Source organism: Heterodontus francisci, chromosome 20 (assembly GCF_036365525.1).
Source record: "Heterodontus francisci isolate sHetFra1 chromosome 20, sHetFra1.hap1, whole genome shotgun sequence".
NCBI lineage: Eukaryota > Metazoa > Chordata > Chondrichthyes > Heterodontiformes > Heterodontidae > Heterodontus > Heterodontus francisci.
The window spans coordinates 17,744,160-17,760,226 of record NC_090390.1 but is presented as its reverse complement, the minus strand read 5'-3'; the positions used below and the strand labels follow the sequence as shown (position 1 = coordinate 17,760,226).

The 16,067-nt window shown below is 46.6% G+C and overlaps 1 protein-coding gene across 4 annotated transcripts in view; it reads left to right on the top strand.

Moving 5' to 3' along the window:
- Positions 1 to 16,067, top strand: part of mypn (myopalladin) — a 414,790-nt gene that overhangs the window by 320,590 nt on the left and 78,133 nt on the right. For 3 of the 4 annotated variants that reach the window (XM_068052409.1, XM_068052411.1, XM_068052412.1), the window contains one exon: positions 8,029 to 8,655. In XM_068052409.1, the coding sequence (XP_067908510.1) occupies positions 8,029 to 8,655 (627 nt within the window). Of the gene's footprint in view, positions 1 to 8,028; positions 8,656 to 12,083; positions 12,233 to 16,067 lie in introns of those variants that run through there. The other variant, XM_068052413.1, reaches the window with a different exon arrangement.

Below are 16,067 nucleotides of genomic sequence, written 5' to 3'. Positions count from 1 at the left end.
TTGAACTGCTAGCTCTGTTCTTGATGTGACCCATTTAGCACCACATAACACGATAATGGGTGTCATCATTGTGAAGATGGGACTTTGTTTCCAGAAAGATTGTGCAGAGTCATATGGACAGGAATTGTTTATTGCCTGAGGAGTTGCAAATGGAACTGAATACTGTGCAATCATCAGTGAGCTTCCCAACTTCATGTTAATTGTATGTTAATTGGGTGTTTAATTATATTCTGCTGGTGGGCATTACTAATACTGTCTTGGTCAGATGGCAGTAGCTTTTCCCTCATGTTGGTACTTTCACCACCTGCTGCATGCTAAGTCTGGCAGCTATGACCTACAGGTCTCAGCCAGCTCAGTTAGTAATAGTACTACAAAGCCACTCTTGGTAATGGACATTGAAATCCCTCACCCAGAATAAATTCTGTGCCTTTGCTATCTTCAGTGCTTCTTCCAAGTGTTGTTCAACATGGAGGAGTACTGATTCATCAGCTGAGGGAGGGCAGTAGTTGGTAATCAGTAAGAGGCTTCCTGGACCACATTTGACCTGATGCCATGAGACTTCATGGAGTTCAATGAAGTGCCAAAATTGCTGCCACAGCCTTGTATAAAGACAAATGTTCAATGCAGCATGTCAGCATGTCCATACTTGCATCTCCATTCCCACTAAACAGCTACAGCAGTATTACATGGTTGTCTGACATCTCTACATTGCTGCATTTCTTGAAGTGGATACTGTCAATAATGGCAGCCATGCAATCACCATGTTCACGCTTTTCCTCTGCTGTCATCACTTGGCCTTCCTGAGCTATTAATTATGACTCAACCAGTTTAAGATCCTCAAGGTTACTGTATCCTTCATGATGTGTGTAGTTGTGCTGGTTTTTGCAAACATTGATGAGAAAACATAGGGTATTAGGAGGTCGCGCCTTCTTCAGGATCTCTGGTAGTGTTGGCAGACTGCTCTTCCAGGCCTACAATGAAAGTAAGGGAACACATTCTAGAATGATAACTCCAAGTCGCACTTTTAAACAGAGCTTGCATCGCAAGATGCTAATTGTGTGTGATGTTTCTATGTGGTGAAGCAGACATAATAATTGCATATTAGCTTGGGGAAGACATGTAACTCGACTTTCCCTATTCACTCTGTGCTCTTCTATAAGGATATATCTCTGTAGCCTCCTCCAGTGCTACAACCCTCCAAGATCCCTGTGTTCCTCCAATTTTGGCTCTTACACAATCCCAAGTTTAATCGCTCCACAATTGCTGGCCGTACCTTCAGCTTCTTGGCTCTAAGCACTGGAATTAGCTCCATAAGCCTCTCTACCTCTCTCTCTTCCTTAAGACGCTCCTTAAAAACTGCTTTTTTGACCAGGTCACCGATCCTAATATATCCTTGTGTGGCTTGGTGTCAAATTTTGTTTGATAACATTCCTAAAGGCATTATTTAAAAGCAAGTTATTGTTGATCTCAAGAGTGATCTTCAAGGGAATCCAGGCCTTGTAATATTTTGAGCCTTTACCTGGTTTGAGGTCTGTTTCATTGTATTATAAAGGTAATTACACAATCTCGTGTTCAAGGAAGGGGTTGGTTGGGCGATGTGGATAGGCAGCCAATGATCGTCTGTCTTTTAAAATGAATTGCATGGCACCTTGGGCAAGCAGAGCTGTCTTAGGTGTTGTAAGTTGAAGGAGTGCATGAACAGCAAAACATGTCTCCAACCTGTGTGCTAGAAATGGCCATGGAGCTCAAATGTGTGACAATAATTTTATGTGTGAACAGGTTGTCAGTGTGCCAAGGCTTTCATGTGTGAGTTGCAGCTTGAATTTCTGCCCTGCTTTAGTATCAGAAAGCAGGAGAAGCAGTGATAGAGTGATAAATTTATGTGACGACTTGACGTGAGGGCCTATATTAAACGTGGAGCAGGTTGACAAGCAACATTTTCTGGCACCGAAACATGTGCCATACTCTTGGTATTATTTTGACAGCTTCTTTAAGAAGTGCAATCTTCCTTTGTATCGGTACTCAGGTCTTCCAGGCAATGTTCCTAGTTTTGAGCCTGACCACCATCACGGATCCTCTGGGAAAGGTGCGCTGCAATGCAGAACAGAGTAATCCTCTTTACCCATTTGTTATTTTTTATTCTTTCATGGAACGTGAGCATCGCTGGTAAGGCCACCATTTGTTGCCCATCCCTAATTTCCCTTGAGAAGGTCGCGGTGTGCCGCCTTCTTGAACTGCTGCAGTCCAAGTGGTTTGATACACCCGCAGTGCTGTTGGAAGGGAGTTCCAAAGTTTTGACCCAGTGACAGTGAAGGAATGGCAATATAATTTCAAGTTAAACAGGTGTGTGGTTTGGAGGGGAACTTGCAGGTGGTGGTGCCCCCATGTGACTACTGCCTTTGTCCTTCTAGGTGGTAGAGGTCGTCAGTTTGGAAGGCGTTGTCAAAAGAGTCTTGGTGAGATGCTGCAGTGCACCTGATACATGGTTTACACTGCTGCCACTATGCGCTAGTGGTGGAGGGAGTGAATGTTTGAGGTAGTGGATGGGGTTCTGATCAAGCGGGCTGCTTTGTCCTGCATGGCTTTGAAATTCTGGAATACCTTCACTCAACCCACTACTACCTCTCCCCCCAAACCCGTCCACCACTATCTCCTGCTGTCTGCCCACCGCTATATCTCCCCACCACCCATCACCACCTCCCCTTGTCCACCCACTGCAATCTTGACCCTTCCGCAGCCTTACCCCATGCACCACTACCTCCCCCTCAACTCTCACTACCTCCTCCCTGACCCAGGCCCCCGCTAGCTCTACTCGCTATCTCATTCCGCCCACCACTGCCTTCCCTGCCCACATTCTACCTTCCTCCCATCAATAATTTACCTCACCCTCCTCCCCCAGCCAATGATCAGTCTGCTCTTGCCACCAATTCCACCATCTCCACCAGAGCCAATTGTCCCCTCTGGCCCAGGGTCCAGTCTCTGCCCCCTACCCCTTCCGCCATTCTATTGTCAGCACAGGCCTGATCTTGATGATTTGTCCACAGCTCTGTGCAGCTCACCGGCTCCAAATGTGACCAAAAGCCCAACATAGGCAGCTCCTCAGGTCTCACCCTGCAATGGGTGAATTTCTACACAACTATATAGATATCATTTGTTGTTGAATCCTGCTGTTACTTCACAGGTGGTCTGGGGGTGAAATTTACATTGTTGCTTTCTTCTATCTCCTAAAGCATGATTAAATATAAATTGAGGAATAAAAATAAATAGGTTCAAAGGACATAGTACAATAAATCAGAAGACGTGTTTTTTTGCAGCTGTTAAAATGCTGTCTTTGGGATCTCGTCGCAAGCTGAAAATGTAAAGTGGAAAATTGAGGTTCATGACTGCAACATGAATAGGGACATTAGTAATCTGGACACTGTTCTAGAAACGGAAGAACTAAGTTCAGTGTAAATTGTGTGCTGTAGGATATTTGGGCTGAATGCTAATTGAAAACATTTGTTTACAAAATGTGGTTTATTTTGCTTTGAACCTGTTTAATGTGAGGCTGCATTGATGTAACTGATTGAAGAGTAAATCCTGGACTTGTCCTTACTTTCTCCGTAAAGGTTCTCCAACTAAATAAAGTTGACCCACTACTGAGCATCTGCAGCTACTACACCTTGGATAGAAAGTGCTGGAAATACACAGCACGTTTGCCAACAAAAAAAAAGCTTGAATTTATATAGCACCTTTAATGTAGTAAAAGGTCCCAACACACCTCGTAGGAGCATAATCAGACAAAATTTGACACCGGCTACATAAGGAGATATTAGGACAGATCCAAAAGCTTGGTCAAAGGGAGAGGTTCAAAGGAGGAGAGAGAGGTGCAGAGCCTAGTGCCTCGGCAGCTGAAATCACAGCCACCAATAGTGAAGAAATTAAAATTGTGATGTTCAAAAGGCTGGTACCTGCAAAGTGAAAAGACAGTTAACAGTTTGGGTTAGGCAGGCACCTGAAACAACACCCTTTTTTTTCTCTTTGTTGTTGATGGGCCAACATTTTCAGTTTTTATTTGTTAGATATCCTGGGGATTATTTTGGTGAAAAGGTGAAAACAGGCACTAAGCAGATTCTGTGCTAATAAGACATGTCTGTTGAAAGTCTAGTTTTAGCTTGTAACTTTGAGCTTAACTGATGGGTACCATAATTTAAACATTTGAGGGTACTATAACAGACACTTGCAGGTTTAGCACTCAAGCGCTGATCAGAAGCAACTTTTGTGGAATAGTAGCTCCATGCACCCACTTCCACTGAAAGTGTGAAGTGCACTGGCTGGCACACAATGGAACATTTTAAAATGGCTCAGGCACTGAATGAGAAGACATACATGTTCTCATATGTTCCAGAGGAGAAGAGATGTTTTGTACCCTCAGGGGTGTGATGGAGCCCACCTTGCCCTTCTGTATCTCTCTCCTCCTGCACCTGGTGCTGCTCTGCCTGGCCTCATCTCCTCCCATTCCTCCTCCAGATCAAGTCGGACTCCTAGCAAAGTCCCATGAGCAAGCACTCCCTTTCTCCTGGTGACTTGTATAAGATGGAGTAGCACAGTAGTTACTGTTTCTCAGTGAGGTCCTCAGAACATTTCCAGCAAGAATGTTGATGGAGTGTTAGTGAAGTCTTGATAAACTACCCCAGAAAGTCTCCCAATGTGTTTCAAAAGTCCACTTCAAACATTGTGGATGTAATTTGTGCCCACGGCTGGGCTGAAAAGGCCGGTGGTGGGGGGAGGGGGGGATGGAGGGGCGGTGGGGGGTATCTTGCCTTGGCCAGCTGGAGACCCCCTGGAGCGATTCTATGGCACCAGGCCAATTAACAGACCAACGCCAGGATCCTCCTACCTTTAAAGATGGGGATCCTGCCTCCAAGAGCTACTGGGCAATCAAAGGGCTGGCAGCTCAACAGTATTGGCAGTGCCACGGGAGCTTGAGGCCTTGCAAGAGACCTTGGACCCAGGCCCAGCACTGGAGCCCAGATCCAAGGAGGGTGAGGCGGGGTTGCCAGGGCCAGACTGGCAGGCCCTGACAAGGTGGGTGGGAGGGTGGGTGTTCAGTTCAAGGGGAGAGGGGTTTACGGGGGTAGACTTTTTCCTGGCCAAGGCCCTACGTGGCCCACAGATTGCCTACGGATGAGGGACCCTGCACCCGTGAGCCCCCAGGAAGGTTGCTCCTTTTCCTGGGCGACCACCTTGCATGGCGGAGGCTGTCCCTCGCAGTTGGTTAAATCACAGAGGCAGCAGAAAGAGGCCCTTAAGCGGCCATTAATAGGCTACATAAGGTCCTCAATTGGCCTCTGGGCGGGAAGGCTGTCATCACCCTATCCCGTCCCCGATAAAACTGCAATGCGACGGGGAGGCGATGGTTCCCCTCCCGCCTCCAAACTCATCTCGGGGGGCCCATAAAATTCAGCCCAGTAAATCTCTAGCAACAAGTGAACATTGAAAGCTGAGCACGGCTTTTAAAAGCACTTAAAATCCTCAGCAATGCCTTGTTTGTTCCTGTTCAGCTGCTCACTGTTAGGAGAGAGCATTAATTGCCGGGCGAAGCACCAAAATGTGTGCAGCCTCTTTAATGAGTGCTAGCAGGCAATTTAATTGGCAGTCAGAGCCTTACCTTTGCTCAAGGTGGCTGTCTGCATTTCAACTCCTTTAGCAAGTTGGTGCCTTGCACGAAAGGTGGGCTAAACCAACATTGCAGCTGAAGACCCCATCTTGGTCACTGCGGAAGCTCTTTGGCACCTGAAGCATCTGGAGAAAATCGGGCCCATAGTATTTTCAATTTTGTCATGGCTAAAGTTGACGTTTGTAGAAATTAGCTCCTTTTAAGTCAGACCCACATAGGAACAGGAGGAGACCTTTAATCCTCCAGCCTGTTCCTCCATTCAATGAAATCATGGCTGAATCTGCAACTTAACTCCATATACCCACCTTTGCCCTATATCTCTTAATACCTTTGGATAATAAAAATCTATCAATTTCTGCTTTAAAGATTTCGATTGAAGATCAGCCATGATCTCACTGAATGCCAGGACAGGATTGAGGAACTTATTCCTGCTCCTTTGTTCCTATAGTCCATTAAACTACCTCTCCTTTCTGTAAACAATACATGTCATGTAGATACCATGGGCTGGATTTTCAAAACAGGGTCGGGAACCCTACGCCCATATAATTTCTAGTCCCAACCCCGTGTCTCAACTGCTTCGCTAACACAATACGAGCGGCAAAGGCACAAAGCAGCTATGACAGGGCCACCCGCTGCCTTGTTGAAGAGAGCAGGCAGCTCCTTAGCGGGCCAGCAGCATAAAGGAATAAAACGGTGTACAACTATCCAAATCTGAGGTAATGTGCATCATCCGGTGCAAGATCCCTGAGGGCCCCATAACTTTAACCGCAAGAAAAAGGTTTCCCTTTACCCAGCTGTGAGCTCGACAGCACTAATGTGCACCAAACTGGTCAGGTTCGTCAGAATCCCATTTGAAAATTCCAGTCCTGACCACCCCAGACCCTTAACGTGCTCCCCCAGGAACTTAGTGGGGCATTACTTGGAGGCAAGTGGGTTCCCTTCCCCTGCCCCCATCACCCCCCCCCCCGCACCCAACCTCACTTTAAAAACTGGAGTCTGTCCTGGAGGTGTCCACACCGACCCTGCCGGCATTTGAAAATCCAGCCCCATTTCTGGACACTTGAAAATCACTGTGATTGCCCACTTCTCAAAAAACCTACTTTTGATCCATCTATTTTCTTCCAATCCAATATCTAAGCCGCTGTTCCTCTCCAAAATACTTCAATGCCTCAATTCCCCCTTTTCTGAATCCTTTCAATCTGATTTGTGATACAGTTTCCAGTTGCCATTTCAGGACCTTACTATATATCCAGTAGAATGAATGACTGGCTGTGGAAATCTGGGGTTATGTTAGCAGTAACATAAAGTTTTAAAGCTGGAGACAGTGAACCCAAGGTTTGATCTGGATGCATATTAGATGGGTGGTGAGTGTAGTGATCGCACTGCTTGACTGATAGCACCAGTGAAAGGCCCAAACCATTTTCATGGTTGGCACTCATTACAATAATATTGGTGAGCTGGCAGTGCTGAAAGATGCTGTCAGCAGCTGGCCAGTCTTAGACGGGCTGGGGGCAGAAAGGAGGGGGAAGGGAGAAGGGGGAGGGGTAAATCCAGTGGCTTTGAATCAGAATTGGAATGTTAATGGGAGGAGGAGATCCCAGGAGGTGGGATGGATGGGGGAAGTGGCGTGGAAGGATCAGCAGTAAGTGGGAAGATTCTTGAGGTTTGGTGGAGCACTGCTACTCCTGAGCCACACAGAAATCAATGGGACAGCTTCTGTTGCTCCATTTTTGAAGCAGACAGTGAAGGACCCTTTAATAACCACTGATTCAGGTGGTCAATGCAAAGTTCACCTGGTTGGATGGCACACCCTGCTCAGTTGTTTGCCGAGTTGCCTTGGAGTCCTACATATGGTATAGTTCCTGATTCCCGAGCCACTCCAAAATTGCAAAATTGATGTCAGTGAGAATGAGGCAGTATGTACTGAACACAGTTATCACACTGTTTGAAAACAGTGTTGGAAATTGCCACCTGGTGATCCTAAAACGGTTTCTGGGGAGCTAATGAAGCAGGTTGAAAGTATAATTAAATCTGGGAAGTTGCTGTTTGGTTTATCTTTCAATAAGAAAGAAAGACTAGCATTGAGAGAGCACCTTTCACAACTTCAGGATGTCCCAAAGTGCTTTACAGCCAATGAAGTACTTCTGAAGTGTAGTCACTGTTGTAATGTACATTCTCTCAAAAGGATCTATGTAACGTGTGGCATGTGGATCAGACACAAAAATAAATGTTTATGTAACATCCAGTCAGTTAATTTGATCAAAATGCTTAAAGATTTGTGTTAATATATACATCTTTATCCATGGCAGCTGTTAGTACTTGGAATTAACTGCTTGGCTTGTTTGTTTTTTCTCCTGTTCTATATGCAGTGATCCTGTCCAGTTGCAGCAACTGCACAACCAGGTCCTACTTGAACAACAGCAAGAAACGATCCTACAGCAGTCGCCATCGCAGTCCTCATCCTTGCCCTCCTCGCTTCCAACTGCGATTCCGTTCACTATGAATGCTGTCAATTCTGCTCCTCATCCATCTGTGCAGCCATCCCCATCAAGCAGGTCACCAACACCAAAAAACACCCTGCCCCAGACATTTACTTATGCCCGGCCAAAGCAGTTCATTACTACACAGAATGTAATGCCAGCTGCTGTGAGAAGTTATTCCCCCTCACTTTCTCCTCTGCCTACGCTGAACACAATATCTGAAAAGACAGAGAAGCAGCATCGTGAAGAAAATTACTTTGGATTTCCCAGTAAGAGTTTGCCATCCCGACTCTCACACAGTTCTTCCGCAAGTGCAATTGGACAAGCCGCTTCTTCCCCTTTTCCTCCTCTGCCAGGTTCTCAGCCTCGGGTTGTATCACCAACTTCCATTAATGCTGGTAATTCCTGTCCTAGTCCAGTTCAGAATCCAGTGGCTTTCCTCAGCTCTGTATTACCATCATTGCCTTCTGCACCGTCTACCAATGCCATGGGTCTTCCCAAGAGTGCTCCAGCAATGTAAGTGCCAGTTACAAAAACAATATCATTACTGTGGTAGTAGGTGTGGGGAATTTGGACATGGGACAAAGCTCTTTTCTCTAAACTAACTGGCACAATGGGTTACACACTAGAAGTTAGATTCTTCACCTGTCACCCTGATTTATTTTGTGAATCTGGGGTAGGCAGGACATAAACTTGTTTGAGGACGTGCTCTGCTGTTCTGTTGCCTACCACCGCAATGCCCCCCCCGCCCCCCCACCACCCCTCCACACCCAACCCGCCACCCTTTCTTTCACAGTCGGTGAGTCCATAAAATTATGGAATGGTATCAGCACAGAAGGAGGCCATTCAGTCCATCATGTCCATGCTGGCTTTCTGTAAGAGCTGCTCAGCTAGTCCCACTCCCTTGCCTTTTCCACTAGCCCTATAATTTATTTCTCTTCAGATAATTATCCAATTCCCTTCTGAAAGCCATGATTGAATCTGCCTCCACCACACTCTCAAGCAGTGCATTCCAGATCCTAACCACTTGCTACATAAAACTGTTCTTCCTCATGTCATCTCTGGTTCTTTTGCCAACAACCTTAAATTGGTGCCCTCTGATTCCAGACCCTTCACCCAATGGGAACAGTTTCTCCCTATCTACTGTGTTCAGACCCCTCATGATTTTGAATACCTCAATCAAATCTCCTCTCAGTGTTGTCTTCTGTAAAAAGAACAGCCCCAGCTTCACCAATGTGTTCACGTAACTGATGTCTCTCATCCCCGGAACCATTCTCGTAAATCTTTTCTGCACACACTCTAAAGCCTTCACCTCCTTCCAGAGACCTAAAATGTGCCCACTTACACCTGCCACCTGTTAGGACCCAGTGTCAGTGTTCACAGGTTGGTGAGGGGGACCTTTGGAGTTCAAATATAGAAGATCCTGTGAAAGCTCTCTCAAAGTGCAATTGTGCACAAGCCCCATCAACAGCAACAAAAACTGTTTGACCAAAAAGAAAATTTCAGGCAGTTTGGAGGCTGCCTTCTTTCTTTTACCTTCGAGGCCTCGTACAACAGGTCTCTACCCCTGGTGCAACTCCTCAGCTGAGGTCAGTGGTAATCTCCTACAATCAAATTACTAGGGCCAAGAAATATTACTAGGGTCAAGGAAGCATTCTGCTCCACTAGAGATGCACACATTACAAAATCCAAGCCTAATTCTTTACTTCGGAATCCTAAATTCAAATCCAGCCCAGACTGCTGTGATGGACGTGGCCTCTGTCTGTTAACTGTATGGTTACTGTATGAAATGCCTTTTCAATTGAATAAAATCGTCACAGAACTAGCACTAATTGGCAATTGTAGTTGGAGGGCCACAGGTGTGGGGAAATGGGAAGCTCATCAAACTCGTGCAATAGGAGGTGCTTTTCTGAGATTCTGCTTGGAGCCATTTTTGGGGCAGAAAGGAGCTTTACTCTGTACCTGGCCAAGCTATACCTGACCTGATGGCTTAATGGTAACACTGGGTGGCTGAAATGAGCAGAGTTCCATTCCCCAGTACTAAGGTTCCTTAAGTCGGGACGGTAGCATAGTGGTAATGTTACTGGGCTAGTAATCCAGATGCTCAGAGTAACGCTTGGGAGCCATGAGTTTAAATCCCACCATGGTGACTGGGGAAATTTAAATTCAATTACTTCATAAATCTGGAATAACAAACATATTGCATTGTCATAAAAACCCATTTAATGACATGGAAGGAAATCTCCTGTAGTTGCCCAGTCTGGCCTGCATGTGACTCCAGACTCATAGCAATATGGGGCAGGATTTTGTTCAACCCTTGGAGACAGGCACGGAGGCAGGGTAGGGCCAACAAAATGGCATGGGGTACCGTTCCCGCTGTTGTCTGGACCCTCCTGCCATTTTGTCCGGGAGAGGCCTGCCGCTGAGGGGAAGATGCCACCAGATAAAACCTGGCAGATTCTTAGCAGGGTCTGAGGTGTCCTTCCTTTGTGGATAATCCAAGGCCCCCAATGGGCTCCCCCCGGTGGTGAGGCTGCCCCCCTCCCACCCCCATCGCCAGACCCATTTAGGCGGGCCCTGACAACCCTGACCCCACCTACCTCTCCAGAGGTCTCCTCCATTCCAACTGGCTGGGAACTCTGGAGGTGTTGTCCCTTAAAGGGACGGCATCCCTGGAATAAAATCCAGCCCATAGTTGACTCCTAACTGCTCTCTGAATGGCCTACCCAGCCACTCAGTTATATCAAACCACTATAGAAAAGTCGAATAAGAATAAAACTGGATGGACCATCCGAGATTGACAAAAGCACATCCTGCCCAGTCGACCCTGCAAAGTCCTCCTCACTAATATCTGGGGACTTGTGGCAAAATTGGGAGAGCTGTCCCACAGACTAATCAAGCAACGACCTGACATAGTCATATTTACAGAATCATATCTTGTGGCTGGTGTTCCATTATCACAGGGTTGTCCAATATATGGCCCGCGGGCCAGGGTCCAGCCCGCCAAACGTTTCCATCCGGGGCTATTCCTCATCCTCACCATGACTGGAGATGGAAAATTTCCCATTGTCGTCTTCTTCTTACAGAGCGGCCTTTTTAAAAAGATCGCTGTCAGTTTCACAGCTGACAGCTGCTGACATCAGGAACAGTCATTTCCCAACAGACTTGGGGTTTTCTGGCAGGCTATTAAAAAAAAGTCAGAACCTGCCGGAAAACCTCGAGTCTATTGGGAAACGGCTGTTCCTGATGTCAGCAGTGAAACTGACAGCGATCTTTTTAAAAGAACTGACCAACCATCTGCTGAGCATTCCACGCTCTGCAACTGCGTGAGAGAAAGTGGGGGGAGAGACAGTGGCAGAAGCGAGAACAAAGAGAGGGAGAGGCGAGAATGGAGAGAAAGAGGAACAGAGAGAGGGGGAAGATTGTGAGGAGTGGCAGAGAGAGAGAGAAGGGACAGAGAGAGGGGGCAGAGAGACAGCGGGGGACAGAGAGAGAGCAAAAGGGGGAGAGAGGGGGGAACAGAGAGTGGGAGGCAGAGAGAGAGAAGGGGGCAGAGAAGGAGAGAGGGACAGACAGAGGGGGAGAGAGAGAGAGACAGAGAGGGGAGAGGGAGAGAGAGAATCAAAGTGTCATTTAATTATAGCACAGAAGGAGGCCATTCTATCCATCAAGCCCATGCTGACTCTCCACGAAGCTATGCAGTTCCATTCCCTGGCTTGATCCCTGTAGCCTTGCAAGTCTTTTTCTCTCTGGTGACCATCCAACTTCCTCTTGAAGTCAGAGATCGTCTCCACTTCCACCACCCAGTGGGCTGCGAGTTCCAGGTCATTACCACCTGCTGCATAAAAAAGTGCTTCCTCATATTCCAATTGCATCTTTTGCACAAAACTTTCAAACTGTGTCCCCTAGTCCTAGAGGAGAAGGGGGGATGGAGGTGAAGAGAGAACAAGACACACACACACAGAGCGTGGGGAAAGAGGGGAGAGAGATCAAGGTCTTCCATGAAAGATGGACATCTATCCAGAATACTTTGCATCGCTACATCAATGTGTGGGCAGAGATTGACTACTTATGCAAGCAAAATCAATGCCAGGTATGTCACTAAATCAGTTTTCAATATAGTGACGAGAAAGTAAGTCAATAAATTAGTCATCACATTGATAGCTTCATCACAAAAATGCACATTTGTTGTTGTTTATATTAATGAGATAAATTTTTAGTGCCTTTATCTTTTGAAATTTGCTCACCGGCCTCCCGGGCCGAGCAAAAATCGTAATGCGGTCCTCCACCCGAAAAGATTGGACAACCCTGCTCTATTACCATCCCTGGGTCTGACCTATTCCATCGCAGGACAGACACACCAGAGGTGGTGGCATAGTGGTATACAGTTGGGAGGGAGTGGCTCTAGGAGTCCTCAACATTAATTGGCATGAAAATCTCTTGCTGATTACAACCTACTGCCTCCCCTCAGCTGATGAATCAGTGCTCCTCCATGGTGAACACCACTTAGAAGGAGCACTGAGGGTAGCATGGGTAGAGAATGTACTCTGGGTAGAAGATGTCCAATATCCATCACCAGCAATGGCTCAATAGCACCACTACTGACTGAGCTTGGCAAGTCCTGAAGGACAGATCTACCAGACTAGGCCTGCGGTAGGTGGTGCAAGAACTAACAAGCGGGAAAAACCTACTTGACCTCGCTCTCACCAACTGACTTGTTGCAGATGCATCTGCCCATGACTGAATTGGTAGGAGTGACCACCACACAGTCCTTGTGACTATCTTCACACTGAGGGCATCCTGCATCGTGTTGTGTGGCACTAGCACCGTGCTAAATGGGATAGATTCAGAACAGATCTAGCAACTCAAAACTGGGCATTCTTTGAGATGCTGTGGGCCATCATCAGAAACAGAATTGTATTCAACCACAATCTGTAACCTCATGGCCGATAATATTCCTCACTCTACCATTACCATCAAGCTAGGGGACCAACCCTTGTTCAATGAAGAGTGTAGGAGAGTATTTCAGGAGCAGCACCAGGCATACCTAAAAATGAGGTGCCAACATAACACTTAGCATGCATGCTAAGCAGCAGAAGCAGCATATTCTAGACAGAGCTAAGCAGTTCCACAACCAACAAATCAGATCAACCTGCAACATCCAGTAATGAATGGTGGCGGACAATTAAACAACTAACCAGAGGAGAAGGCTCCATAAACATCCCCATCCTCAATAATGGGGGAGCCCAGAACATTAGTGCAAAAGCCATTTGCAACCATCTTCAGCCAGAAGTGCAGAGTGGATGATCCATCTTGGCCCCTTCCTGAGGTCCCCAGCATCACAGTCTTCAGCCAGTTCGATTCACTCCACCTTATATCAAGAAAGGCACTGGATACAGCAAAGGCTATGGGCTCTGACAACATCCTGGCAGCAGTACTGAAGACGTGCTCCAGAAATAGCTATGCCCCTAGCCAAGCTGTTCCAGTACAGTTACAATATTGACATCTACCCGATAATGTAAAAAATTCCCCAGGTATGTCCTATCCACAAAATTTACAGCCCCATCAGCCTACTCTCAATCATCAACAAATCGATGGAAGGTGTCATTAACAGTGCTGTCTAGTGGCACTTACTCAGCAATAACCTGCTCACTGATGCTCAGTTTGCATTCCACCAGGGCCACTTAGCTCCAGACCTGATTACAGTCATGGTCCAAGCATGGACGAAAGAGCTGAATTCCAGAGGTGAGGTGATGGTTATTGTCCTAGACATGAAGACAGCATTTGATGAAGTGTGGCAACATTGAAGTCAATGGGAATCAGGGGAAAAACTCATACCTAACATAAAGGAAGATGGTTGTTGTTGTTGGAGGCTAATTATCTCAGCCCAGGACATCTCTGCAGGAGATCCTCAGTGTAATGTTCTAAGCCAAACCATCTTCAGTTGCTTCATAAATGACCTTCCCTCCAACATAAGATCAGAAGGGGGGATGTTTGCTGATGATTGCACAGTGTTCAGTGCTATTCACCACTCCTCAGATATTGAAGCAGTCCATGCATGCAGAAAGACTTGGACAACATTCAGGCTTGGACTCATGAGTGGCAAGTAACATTCGTCCCACACAAGTGCCAGGCAATGACCACCTCCAATAGCAAAGAATCTAACCATCTCCCGTTGACATTGCTATCGCTAAAAACCCCACAGTCAACATCCTGGGGGTTACCATTGACCAGAAACTTAACTGGACCAGCCATATAAATACTGTGGCTACAAGAGCAGACCAGATGCAAGGAATTCTGCAGTAAGTAACTTTCTCCTGATTCCAAACCCTGTCCACCATCTACAAGGCACAAGTCAGGAATCTGATGGAACACTCCCCACTTGCCTGGATGAGTGCAGCTCCAAGAAGCTCGACATCATCCAAGCCACTTGATTTGTACCCCATCCACTACCTTAAACATTCACTCTCTCCATCACTTGTGCACAGTGGCAGCAATGTGCACCTACTACAAGGTACACAGCAGCAACTCACCAAGGCTCCTTTGACAGCAGCTTCCAAACTCACAACCGCTACCACCTAGGACAAGGGCAGCAGGCTCATGGGAACATCATCCTGACTTGGAAATATATCGTCGTTCCTTTACTGTCGCTGGGTCAAAATCCTGGAACGCCTGAATGGCACTGTGGGTGTACTTACACTACACAGACTGCAACGATTCAAGAAGGTGGCTCACCGCCATCTTCTCAAGGGCAATTAGGGATGGGCAATAAATACTTGTCTCACCTTTGGGAGCTGAGAGTAGTCGGACCTGTGTCAGTGCACCGAGAATTGGGAGAGAATAAATACAGCGCCAGGCTCAGGGCTTTGACTTACCTTTGGGAGCTGAGAGGAGTCAGACTTGCGAGGGAGCACTAGACAGCTTCAAGAGTTGGTGCGCGCTAACTTAGTTTGAAAAAAATTCAAACAGTGACATTTCAGGAAAGCTGTAAGGCGATTGGTTGGTGAGTGATTGCTGTTAGGGAGTATCTGTAAATAGCTAGGTTAGTACATTGCTGTTAGGATGTGTGTTAATATTGTTAATAGCAGGAATTTAGAAAAAAGTATAATTAAAATTTATGTAGCCACCTAATAATGAATTAAGACAGGCAAGCAGAGGGAAGTAAGCTGGCGAGTCTACTGTTCTGTTTAATTTTTAATTGGTAAGGTTTATTGTATTACCAAGGTTTAAATTAGAGCAGTAAGTGCTGGTGAGGAGAGGCATTAATTAAAAATTAATTATGTAAATAAATAATTTGTTATTTAAAACATAATAAGGTTGGCAGGGCAGGCAGTGTTGTAGCTGCAGTATGTGGGAACTCATGGACACCAGTGTGATCCAAGGCAACCACATCTGCAGTAAGTGTCTGCGGCTCCAGGAACTTCTGCTCAGTCAGTGAGCTGGAGGCTGAGCTACAGACACAGCAATGCATCAGGGAGGGGGAAAGTTACCAGGACACTTTGTTTCAGAAGGCAGTTACACCCCTTAGGATAGAGTCTTCGGATTTGGTCAGTGGTCAGGGACTGGAGGGTGTGACTGCGAGTGAGGCAGGTAAGGGAATCGAGAAGGCAGAAATGGAGGAGGATCAGCCCCTGCAGGTCTGAGGTTCTTTCAGCTTACATGAATGAGCACAGGGACTGCAGGGTGAATGAGCAAACTGACCATGGCACCATGTTACAGGATGCCATTCAAGAGGGGGGAATAAATAGCAATATAGTAGTAGTAGGGAGTAGTATAGTCAGGGGGATAGACACCATTCTCTGCAGCCAAGAGCGAGAATCCAGAAGGCTGTGTTTCCTGCCTGGTACCGGGGTTCGGGACATCTGCTTAGGGCTGGAGAGGAACTTGCAGTGGGAGGGAGTGGATCCAGTCGTCGTTTTCCATGTGGA